General features: G+C 37.8%; 1 protein-coding gene across 2 annotated transcripts in view; it reads right to left on the bottom strand.

Moving 5' to 3' along the window:
* CDH8 (cadherin 8) overlaps positions 1–13,052 on the bottom strand; it is a 370,394-nt gene that overhangs the window by 185,171 nt on the left and 172,171 nt on the right. For both annotated transcript variants that reach the window (XM_082439484.1, XM_082439485.1), the window contains exon 4: positions 5,191–5,310. In XM_082439484.1, coding sequence (XP_082295610.1) covers positions 5,191–5,310 — 120 coding nt within the window. The remainder of the gene's footprint in view (positions 1–5,190; positions 5,311–13,052) is intronic.

Genomic DNA, 13,052 nt, shown 5'->3' on the forward strand with positions numbered 1-13,052 from the left:
AATCTTTCTGCAGTGTTAAGCTTATACCTAAAACAGGAGGAGAAGCTCTCCCTCTGACAGAGTGATTGATGTGTTATATGGCAACAGGAAATAATTCCAGAAAATTAGAAAGTAGCAAGCAAGGGGGCAGCAGAACTTCTCTGTTCCAAAGTCCAGAGTTCTGTTCTTAGCATTCTTGTGAGGATAAAACATGACACATAAATGTATTCTTGACTCCTATGTTCTGGTTTCCTTTTCTTTACTGAAAATATTCTAGCATCAGTGACCTGCTGACAGTGGTCAATGGGCAATCTTCTTTATAAAGATCATCCCATCAAATGATTCGCCAGATACAAGCTTGGAGTCCTACAATTCAACCCCGTTCAGACACTATCTACCCAGAGGTAGCATCAGGCTCCGCAGGCTGTCACCCGTGCTGACCAACTGATTAAAGATCACAGTTTCCCTCATCCCCCTTCTTGGACTTCAGACTCTAGTTGCAAGTCTAGGTTGTTACTTGTTCTTCTGACCAACTGGCTATAAATCAGAAGTCCCCACGACCTCCTCCTTGAGTTCAATTAATTTGCTAGAGCTCTTAAGAGAACTCAGAAAAACATTTCACTTCCTAGATTATCAGTTTATTGTAAAAAGATATAACTCAGAAATGGCCACATGGAAGAGATGCATGGGGCAAGGTATGGGGAAAGGGTGCGGAGATGCCATGCTTTCTTCAGGTGCCACTCTCCCCAAATCTCCACCTGTTCACCAATCCAGAAGCTCTCTGAACCCCATCCTTTTCAGATTTTATGGAGGCTTCATTATAAGGGCAGGATTGATGAAATCATTGGCCATTGGCAAAAGATTCACACTCCAGCCCTTTACTCCTCCCCAGAGGTCTGAGGGCGGGACTGAAAGTTCCAACCCTTTAATCAGAACACTGGTTCCCTAAGTCACCTGGTTAACATAACAAAAGACACCTTTATCACTCTCACCTCTTAGGAAATTCTAAGGATTTTAGGAGCTCTGTGCCAGATACTGGGACAAAGACCAAATATACATTTCTTGTTATAAGTCAAAATAGCACAATAGCCTTTTTTTTTTTCCAATAAATGTACCTATTAACACTCCTACTATCAGTTTTTGACTAATTCACCAAGCACAAGTTAATTTTATGTATTATTGTTTTAAATAAACACACATTCTCAACGTTTTCTCTTTTGTTTTTGCCATGCCTTGTGGCAGCCACAGAGGCCTACTGCTTGGATTTCTTCTCAAGAAAGAACTTGCCCAAGAGTGAAGTTAGCCAACAACCTCCAGCTGAGGCATTTTTAGGATCGGTTTTAAGATTCAAGCAGAGGACCTACTCTTCCCAGACACATCCCAGCCAATGACTGTGCATGGCAGGTGATAATAAAGCCTGGTCATTTGTGTGCACCATGAGACTCCTTTTAAGAGAAATCTTTGTTCCAGGGACCTCTATGGGTTTGGCCAAGATGCTGTCAAACCTACATTGCCTTATCCTATGTCCTCTCCTCCTAACTTACATGGGTATGAGATCTGTCTGCATCACAGTATGATGGGCTTCCCTGCTTACTTCTGTTTCATCTCTGATATGGATTGAATGTTTTTGTCCTTCTCCAGATTCATACACGGAACTGTAATCCCCACTGTGATGGTATTTGGAGGTGGGGGCTTTGAGAGGTAGATCATGAGGGTGAAGCCCTCATAAATAGTATTAGCGTTCATGTATAAAGAGGCCAGAGAGCCAGCTTGTTCTCTTTCCAAGAGGATAGGAGAAGTCAGCCTCTGCAACCCAGAAGAGGGTCCTCACCGGAACCCAACCATGCCCACCCTGATCTCAAACTTCCAGCCTCTAGAACTCTAAGAAATAACTTTCTGATTCTTATAAGCCACCCAGTTTATTGTATTTTGTTATAGCAGCTGGAACTAAGACAGTGCTTCTTCTATCTTTCACAGTCATTAACCCCCAGTAAGTCACTTGTTTTCCTAACTCCACCTCAGAGTCTATTTCCCAGAGGACACAATTGGTACACGTCTTTTGGTCACCAGGAAGGGTATTTTCTTTCCATTTGCTTACAAAGTAAAAAATCCAAATGCTCAATGGTCTTTGTACATTTTTTCCTATATTTTTCTAATAGAAAATATTAAAAAGTATTCTGAATCTGTTTCTGTGTTTATACACACACACATACATTCATACCAGTTTCAAATTTTTTTTAAAAAAGAAAACAAAGGCCTCAAAGATTGACAAATTTAGATTCTTTGGGAACAACTAACACTCTGTTTTCATTTGAACACACTCAAGTGTAATTACGCACACATTTACACAATAAGGTTTACATTTCACTCACATATTGATGTTTCAGCTAAAGAACTTAGGCTGACTTTATTGATTATTAAATTTAGCCTCTATTTCCTTCTGCATTGTGTCTGCTTTAGTTAAAAACCTCAACTTCACTCAACCAATATTTATTAAGCAACTATTATGTATATGCTTCAAGTATCATTTCTCTCCATTACATTTTCCACAACAGTACCAGCATAACTTTCTAGAATATAAGTCAGATAACTTTGTATCTGTCACACTGGAAATGATAAGGCTAAAATGAATATGTGTTGAGATAAACACTCATTATGCTAAGTAAAAATGTAAATCTTAAATGATGCTGACAATATTTAATTAAGCAAATGGTAGTATATGTCAATGAGATTTAAAATTGCCCAAATCCTCTGACTTAGTAGCAGGCTTTTATTCTCTGTACTTCATGGTAAGTTATTCTTAAGATATAAATTATTTAAATGGCATCATCATACTTCCTTGTATTTATGTTGAAAAAAAAAAAGTCTGTCTGCCAAAATGGATTGTGAGATACTTGTAGGCTGAGATTAGCCTTTGTGAATTTTGTCTCCTTATACTTAATTTAGCACCTGGAACATAGTGAATGCTGACTGGATGTGTGCTGGATTAATATCCATTGCTGATCCAAAGGTACAAACTTACAGTTATAAAGTAAATAAGTCCTGGGGATATAATGTTCAGCACAGTGAGTATAGTTAATAATACTGTGTTGTATATTTGAAAGTTGCAAAGAGAGTAGATCCTAAAAGTTTGCATCATAAGAAAAAAAATATATAATATAACTACGTGTGGTGATGGATGTTAACTAGACTTATTGTGATAATCACTTCACAATATATATCTATTATCGAATCTTTATGTTATACATCTGAAACTAATATAGAGTTATGTGTCAATTATTTCTCACTATATTACACTGTAAATGGTGAACTTTTGAGATTCAAGTAAACAAACAAATAGCCAAGGAGCAAAGGAGGAAACTATTCAATTCCCCTTAAGCAATTAACACATTTCTGTTTTGTGCAAGCCACTACACCATAACTATTGTCTATGAAAAGAGAAGTTCAAAGATATCTGACAGTGGCTTTGAAACTGAGGACCTGGGTGTGAGTCCCAACTCTGGTCCCAACTCTCACTGTGACTTTGGCCAAGGAATAGGCCATCTCTAGACTTTTTCTCTTCCCTCAAAATTCGAAGCTGACTACCTTCTCTACCACTTCCCCAGGGTCATCAAAGAGCACAAATGAGATGAATTTTACGGCAGACTTCCTCTTTCACTGAGGAAGAAAATATAATTATGCCCCTAATTAATGTATTTTACAAGAGCACTTTCCTGTTTCCAAATCTAAATTCAATTTTAAGCCATGACCTATTTATGTATAAATGTACTTTTTCTCACTTTTAAATGCATGAGGATTTTACTCTTTGAATTAGAAAAAAGTGAGGAGAGGCTTTAAATTTTTAATTTAATTAATAATTGACTTAATGGTAAGACATGGAAATTCATCTCAATATTGCTGAAAACTCATGAATCAAAGAAACAATATGTGTATGTGCCCACATATTGAATTTTTCTATTTGGAAATCTGCAGACAAAACCACCAGATACAGAAGAAAAGTACACACAAAAGATGGTGTTATTTATAATAATTTTAAAATGTGTTACAAAAAACACAAGATGAGGGCTTCCCTGGTGGCGCAGTGGTTGAGAATCTGCCTGCCAATGCAGGGGACATGGGTTCAAGCCCTGGTCTGGGAAGATCCCATATGCCGCGGAGCAACTAGGCCCGTGAGCCACAATTACTGAGCCTGCGCGTCTGGAGCCTGTGCTCCGCAACAAGAGAGGCCGCGATAATGAGAGGCCCGCGCACCGCGATGAAGAGTGGCCCCTGCTTGCCGCAACTAGAGAAAGCCCTCGCACAGAAACGAAGACCCAACACAGCCATAAATAATAAATAAATTAATTAAAAAAAAAAAAGTAGAGGAATTTAAACAAAAATTCCTAAAGAAACGCAACATTAAAAAAAAAAAACACACAAAATGATAAGTGTGACAAAATGGCTTACTCTCTTACTTCATTGTTAAAATTAAACAATAAAAGATATATCTTCATTTACAAAAACTATCATTTTATGAAGTTATGTTCCAAATCATTAAAAATAGTTCTTTTTGCTTTATTTTTAAAATAACTTATGTCCTGTTTGCTAAAATCTATACCGTTGGACTCAGGATATTGGTGGGGTTTAATATTGGCAAGAATAATAATATCTTCATAAGACCTCTAGCGCATAGATATCAGTATCCTGTTTTACAAATGAGGAATCTAATAGCAAATGTAATAATATCCATGCATGGAATGATTACCGCATGTCGTGTACTGTAGGTTTAATATTTATTGCTTCATCTGATCTTCATCATAAGGCTATAATGAAGGTTCCACAGCACTTTATAGATGTGTGAGTTGAAACTTAGAAAGCTTTATAAATGTTACTTGCCAAGCATCATGCAGCCTATAAGTACCTGTATTTATTCTTAAATCTGATATTTAAGTCTGCCTGCTTTATAAGCTCATTTTCCCAGGGGTGAACAATGGTGCCAGGCCATCTGTTAAACAGGTGATACTCTACAAAGGATCTGCAATTCATTTTAATATGTATCAAAATGATCATCAGGCTTGCCATGTACCTCCCATTGCACAGGAATAACACATTCAAATGTTATTGATAGGCAGTGAAGTACTTAAGCATAACATTTCATAATCCACATCCCAAGAAAAGTATTTTCCTGAAGCAATGACATGCTAAATAGAATTCAAAATTTAGGCCACAAACCTGTTTCAGGCTCAATGGAAAAATAAGGTTGCCCTTCCAATATACTATAAACCAACTTCGCACTGTTTCCATAAACTGGGTCATCAGCATCAGTAGCTGTTACATTAGTGACAGACGTACCTAAAAGAAAAAAAAGAAAGAAAGAGAGAGAGAAAATAATAATTAACACGTTATTCTTTGCCAAGAACTAAATTTTGTCAAGCATATTATACAGAAATCCATGTGTGGGAATAAGAAGGAAAAGAAATCATTTTAAAAATATGGAGATAAACTACTCTATCATAACTTCAATGATATACAAACCTTTTAAAAGAAAGAGTACTGCTAGGTTGGAGTACTATATAAAGATAGCTCTTTTAGAATTGGTATTATTTAAGATTCCTTTGTAGTTTTCATTTAAAGATACCTATCAGATTCATGTGGGCTTAAAGAATATGAAAAAGATACATATCAAAGAAATATGAAACACAAGGTTAATAATATGATGGATATAACATGTAGCATTTAAGTTTTGCAAAAGCACAACTGAATGTACATGGAAAAATTGGCTGCTGAAAAAAGTTGTGCAGAAATATCAAAGGAATATTTTATCCCATTTTATTTAATTCCTCAGAATATAAAATTATATTGGAACTACCAAGTAATCAGCATGTTTAGATAATTGGGCCTATGGATAACAGAATCAAAACCTTTATTTTTTCCCAGATTTTCTGTTTTTATTCACTCATTCATTTAGCAATTGAACACATTCAGCTTGCCTGATACAAAATATATATATTACAACAAAATCTACACTCAAGAAGCTTACAGTTTGGTGGTGGGAGGGAAGAGGAGGGAAGAGACAAATGTACCTAGACATTCAGCTGAATGCAATAGCACAAGCTTTGGATCCCTCACTTAATCCAGCACAGACTGGATACGGTCAGGGACAGCTTTCTGAGAGGCACTGCACTTGAGTGGAATTATGAAAGACAGGTAGAGTTTAAGCAGGAGAAGAAGAGCAGGGGAGGAATTCTAAACAAAAGTCAAGCATAAGTAAAAGCAAAATAGTCTGAGAGACTGAGGGAAATTCTGGCAATTGCTGAAAGTGGGGAGAAATTGGAGAAGTCTGGTGTGGTAACAGAATCATGTTCTATGAGGGCAGGGTCAATGTCTTCCTCACCCAGTAAGTGTCAGACATATAATTGTCGAGCATATATTTGAATGTTAATTGAATGAATGGATGAATGAATAAATTATCTGATGATTTCATGACAAACGGTAGGTAGGTATCACAAATGAGTTTCCTAGAAATAGATTCTAAGATGAAGATTTCTTGAGTTTTTACTGGAGAATCTCTTTGATCAACATCTGTGGGAAAGTGAAGAGGACAAGTCTGAGCAGGAGGAACACTTGGGCAATGATGCGGTTACAACCCAGACCTCAGCAGTCTCCCCTCTAGAGCTGGGATGGTCATCGAGGAAATCCATCCAGGACTTTACACTCTGCCACTGACCAGTTACTGGCTGTGGGAACCGCCCTGAGAATGGAGGCTTGGCCCTGGTCCAGGGACCTATCTTCAGCTGAGGGATCATCAGCCCTGAGCTGTCAATTGTCAACACTCCCAGCAGCTTAGGGAAGAGTGTTTTAAACCTGAAGGGAGTTGAGGGTAGATCTGAGCAGCATTTCTCTACGTTTGCTGAAACAATGTAGAGCCTTTGCAAAATCTTGCCAGTCAAAATCTTTTTGAAGTGTTTTGAATTACAGTCACTACAGAGGACAATGTAATGATATTTGTCAAGCAGTTGATTGTCCTGTAAAATTGGAATTTTTACTCAGAATGATGATTCAGAGGTTCTACGAAAGTCTACAGTCAGAAATAAAAAAATGCTCTGAATGTCAGTTGTGTAATACATTCCACCAGATACTGGGAATGGTATCAAAAAAATAAATTAATAAAGACTCACTTTCACAGGTAGCACATCAACGAGCTGGTGAAATGAGGACATGAAAGTACAGTATTTGCAGTTATTTGAATATTGTGTGGGATGGAGAAGAAATGGAGGAAAAACATTCCAGGTGAGAGGAGGATAATACGATAAAAGTGACTAGATTTTTCTAGGAGGAGAGATGTCTGGAAAAGCCAGCCATTAAAGCTAAGGTTGGAGATGCAAGCTGAGAACAAAATACAAGGGCACGTGAATGTCAAGATGGGGAGAGTTGGCTTCATCCTGTAGGAAAGAGAGAAAATATATCAGTTAGGGATCAACCCTAGGTAGGAGGCTCCTCCATTAGTGCTCCCAGATTCAGGTGGAGGCAGAGATGTAGAAGATTAGGTGATCAGATGAGTTATGTGGTTTACAGCAATAGTCCAGTTAAGAGGTGACAAAACATTGACACTGGGTAATGACAATAAATATGGGTCTCAACGCTTATTTTCTTGTTTTGGTCCTTGCATTAAGTTTATCTAAAATGTTCAACTGGGGGTAAGCTGAGTAAGAGATTTTAAAAAATGAATCACGAGAAAAAGATTCAAGAATTACTGAAAGAAGTGAGTTCAGAGACTGATCAGAAAGGGTGAACTCTTCCATGCGGAAGACCATGCAATAACTTTTTTGTTTTCCTTTGTTTTGTTGTGTATTTACTTAGATTTCTTTTAGGAGAAATGATCATCCCCCATTATGAAGTAACACATTATCAGGAAAATAAAGTCAAGCTCTATAATCTGTATCATGCTAAGTTAGTCAGTGTGACCATTTTGTACCAGGCTCTGTTTAGGCTGGAAAAAGAGAAGTGACAAAGTAAAAACTTTCCGTCATCAACAAATTTACCTTCTAGTGAGGGACTGTAAAATTAAGAAATGTCTTCACAGAGAAAAAAATAAATAAATCTAGATAGTGTCTGAACAATGACAGGATCCCTGCATATATCTGTGGGGTGAGTGTATTTGGGCAGAGTAGTGTGGGGTTAATAGTTTCACAGAGGGAATAGTTCCATGTGGCATGTTCTGAAACAAGTACCTCTTTCTCTTTGGACCAATCATTTAACTTGTCTTAGCCCCAGATTTCAAATCTACAATGAATATTAGAGTTACTGTGAGGGTCAAACAAAATAATATATGTAGGGGCTAGAACAGAAATTACCACATGCTAAGCCTGTGAGTATCACCTCTGCTCACGGATTAGAATCTAGCTTTGAAAAATATTTAGATCCCTAGGGTTCCTTTCAGATCTGTGGGATGGCAATACAGGGATGAGGGTGGGATACTTTTTAAAGTCTTCTCAGGCAATTCTGATGTAAAGCCACAGTTCAGAACAACTGGAGTGGGCACCAGACTTTTAAAAATTTAACTTCACTCTTCTCCATAGAAGCATTAATTTCTACCCTGATTACCGTAAAGAACTTTTGCTCAGATTTGTATATAAAATGAAGTAATTTTTAAACCACTCCTACTGCATAAACAGTCATGGAGATTATTTCTTATTAAAAAGAAGTTGGGTATAGTTCCTTGAGAATTTACTGTTACAAGACTGATGAAGATTACATCTATTTTCATTAGTTAGTATAAATTTATATTATCTTATTATGAGAGGACTCCTATCACATTACCTAACATTGAGGCAAGAGTAGGGGACCATTTTCTCCATCATTTACACGCTCTGCTCTGTGATTCAGTTTTTTCACATACAAAAACAATAGTTTTTATTCTTCAAACCTCAAAGTTTTGTGTGAGGGTCAAATGAGATACTAGTAAGTAGAGAGCAGTGGCTGAGAAGATAAATTTGAAGTCAAACTGTCTCTAACCAGAACACCTGTTATATATTCCATCCTCAACTTTTACTAGTTCTGTGTCCTTGGCCAAGTAACAAAATTTTTCTAAGCTCGGATTCCTTAATATGTAAAAAAGGAAGGTGATAGTAATTGTTATATCCTAGGTTTATTGAGTTAATTAAATATAATAATTTATGCAAACAGTATAGAAGAGTTATTTACACAATATTTCTGAGAGCTTATTGTCACTATAATTACATGTACATTATGTGTATGTACACGCGAGACTGAATAATAAACTAGTCTTTTACAATTTTAAGTGGTGGTGGATGTTGTAATTTATAATTAAGTGTAGTTCTGCCTAGTCGTTATAATAGTAGCTTATTTCCACTGGAGAGGATGTGGAGAAAAGGGAACCCTCCTACACTGTTGGTGGGAACGTAAGTTGGTGCAGCCACTGTGGAAGAAAGTATGGAGGTTCCTCGGAAAACTAAAAATAGAATCACCACATGATCCAGCAATCCCACTCCTGGGCATATATCCAGACAAAACTGTGATTCAAAAAGAGGCATGCACCCCTATGTTCATAGCAGCACTATTCACAATAACCATGACATGGAAACAACCTACATGTCCATCAACAGAGGAATGGATAAAGAAGATGTGGTACATATGTAACAATGGAATACTACTCGGCCATAAAAAAGAACGAAATAATGCCATTTGTAGCAACATGGATGCAACTATAGATTATCATACTAACTCAGGTTAAGTCAGAAAGAGAAAGACAAATACCATATGATACCACTTATATGTGGAATCTAAAATACGACACAAATGAACCTATCTATGAAATAGAAACAGAATCAGGGACATAGAGAATAGACTGGTGGTTGTCAAGGGGGAGGAGGGTGGGATTAGCAGATGCAAACTATTACATACAGAATGGATAAAAAACAAAGTCCTCCTGTATAGCACAGGGAACTATATTCAATATCCTAAGATAAACCATAATGGAAAAGAAAAAAATAATAGCTTATTTCCTTAAATTTGGAAGAGGAAACACAAAAAGGTATTCTCAAATGTAACAATATGTTCTTGTCTTTAATAAGAAAGTGACTTAGAAAACACACACACACACAGACACACAAATCTCACATTCTCCCATCCAGTCAATTCCATGTCAATTTGCTCTGTGGTATAAAATTGCTGTGGGTTCAAAAATACAATGTGTTTTGATGTAGCCAGCACAAGACCAGGCACTGGACACATCCTCAATACAAGTTTCTCAATGTTATTTGAGTGAATATCTCCCATATTTGAGTGCCATATCTCCCTGTCCATGCAAATCCCACATGCTTCCCAAGAAGAACCACTGGGCCGGGAACTGTAACAAAGCTAAGACCAGCTTTTACCCACATCCTCCTCCAGGATATTTCTGCCTGTTGTCTGGCTTCCCAGGAAATCCACATCCTTCAACTTCAGACACCTGGAAATGAAAAGGCAGCACTACTTTCCGTCAAGGATGATATTTCTCCTAATAGTGATTCAAGACTTTTGATGTACCTGTACACTGGAATAAATGTGTGCAGAGGTTTTGTGGATGCATTTGTCAAGTGATTACCCAGAGGGGGAAAAATGGATGCTTTGAGGTTAATCTTACAGCAGAAAAGATTTCTAGTCAAGCTGCGGTATAGGCTTCTCCGTGGAAATGCATGCAGAATGCAGACCACAGAGGCAAATTGAAAAGTGTAAACCTTGCGGGATAATGTTTCTTCAAAGCGGCAAGTGTTGGTGTGTGATAAATAGGACCCTGAGTAATACCCAGGAAATATAACAACAGGATTCTCTGTTTGTGTTTTCATTTGCAACTGTTTTTGTCCCTTTGTCGAGGATACAAGAGACTCATTTAGCTAGTGACTATAAATTTGACACTGTGCCATTTCTCCAAGAAAGCCCCTATTATAATCCAACTTGATGCTGATCCTAATTATAATAATATAGCTGTTGTATTTCCAGCTGTTGTCAACAAAAATGATCCCTGTCACCACAATTCATCCTGCTAGTATCAAGTCAAGTGTGAACATGTCAACTCCAAGGTGAATTCTGCTTTTAATAAACCCATTTTTCTGCATTTAGCTTCTTGGTTAAGTGCAATTTGCTAAAGTGCTGCTTGGATTTTAATTAACAGAGGGCTCCAGTATCATTTGCCTCTTGCCACACCTGAAAGTCCTCTCCCATTAGCAGCAGAACCTACACATCTGCCCCCTATAATGACAACAAACACTACAAGCAAAATTAACCATCAAAAATTTTACACTGTCAGGTTAGAGGCTCCAGTTTGCTGACAAACTAAGATGAAAGGTCTTCGGGAAAATAAGATGTTGGGATTTGGGTAGGGCAGCTCTGTTAGCTAGGCTCTACCTCTTTATGAGCAAGACAGCACACAAATTCTGCACATTACTCAGAAAGAAAAAATGCTGGTGCTGACACCCTGAGCAGAAAAACAAAGGTTTGGTGCAGCGTGAAAATGTGCACACTGGAAAAGCTAAAACTCTTACGATAAGAAGAACACAAACCCCATTTGCAAAGACTCATTTGCAATACATTTTCAGAAAATAAGCATTTCAATAGCAGGTGAAAAAATAAAACAGCAGAACCTTTGCAATAGCTGAAATTCAGAAAGGTATGCATTATTGGCCCTCCTAATATCATCTTCCAACTTTGATTTGACCTTTTGGCTACTCTGATCCAAGTTCAGTATGTACAATACCCAGAAAGAGCATCTGGCATCATCATCTGAAATTATGTTACTTAAACATTCAGACTTTCCAAAGATCATAGGCCTAACAGGTCATAGCAACCGATGCAAATGCCTTCATTATTTTAATAAAACTAAACCCTCAACCCATCTTCCCTCATCCTCCGTATTAATTCCCCCGAGTAGTAGGCAATACAAGACGTAATGGGGAACACGTGTTGCTAATGACAACCCTTTTTGGTTGTTGTTGAATAGCAGGGCAATAATTTCATAATACCTGCGTAACTTGTTGACTTACTAGAAGCTGAAGCATCTGGCCCTGGATGTTTTAAATGTGTCATGCGAAATCCATTTTTTTTTTTTTTAGTTTTATCGAACCATGCTCTGGGGTTCCTCTGTACATGACTGGCATGCACTTTTAGAGGTTTTTTTGGTTTGTTTGTTGTGCACCCCGTACCCCATCCCCAATTACAACACAGAACAGACCTAGTGTGCTTAAGAAAAAATCTGAGAAATAAATGCAGGCAGCCAATGCATTTTTCTTCACATCTCTCTGACTGATAACATAGGTTTCAACATTCATTTCTCCTGAAGGGCCTCAAGCAAACTCCCCCAGTGGGAAAGATGGCCTAAATCCTACCAGTATTTTTTTCTCATTTTGCTGTTTGATTATAGAAGACATACGCCAAATACCCAAATCACCAAGGGATGCTCAGGGTGTCTTTGGAGGAAGAGGAGGATTAAACACGGATCAGTGAAAATTACAGCTTGTTTTTTTGTTTTTTGTAACCCTGTGTATGAAGAATTCTTCCCCAACCAAGTTCTGGGGGAAATAAATAGTGAACTGTACCATCTGACTGTTCGGGGTTCGTTCACCTATAAGCAAGAAGACAGGTTTCCACTTCCTTCTAGGAACTTGTGCTCTGAACCACTGTTGTTTAACTAGAAAGTTATGTCAGGGTGATAATAGAAGATTTAACCCTTCTCTTTTGCTGGTGATCAATCCTGCAATTGAACAGGAGGCCGAGGTGGCCTCCGCTTGCCATTTCACTTCAGAAACCTCTCTTTGAAGACACAGACCACACAATGCAATCCTAAACAATCACGTCCCACACTATCTTCTTTTGCAAAGGCCTAACCATTGCTCGTTGGGTGTTCTCCTCCTGTGCCAGCTCTCAGCCTGTAGTGAAATGTTGCTGCCAAATTCTACAGGCTCCAAATTGAATTTATTATGGGAACAGGGACAGATTCTTAACTGCAGTCGGGTGGATGGACAGCACCAAAATGTATCCTGTCATTTCTCTGGCTCTGTTTTGAGTCATAAACTGGGGAAATAAAATTCAGTTTCCGT

The sequence above is a fragment of the Balaenoptera physalus genome, assembly GCF_965194825.1.
Source record: "Balaenoptera physalus genome assembly, chromosome: 19".
In the NCBI taxonomy this organism is placed as follows: domain Eukaryota; kingdom Metazoa; phylum Chordata; class Mammalia; order Artiodactyla; family Balaenopteridae; genus Balaenoptera; species Balaenoptera physalus.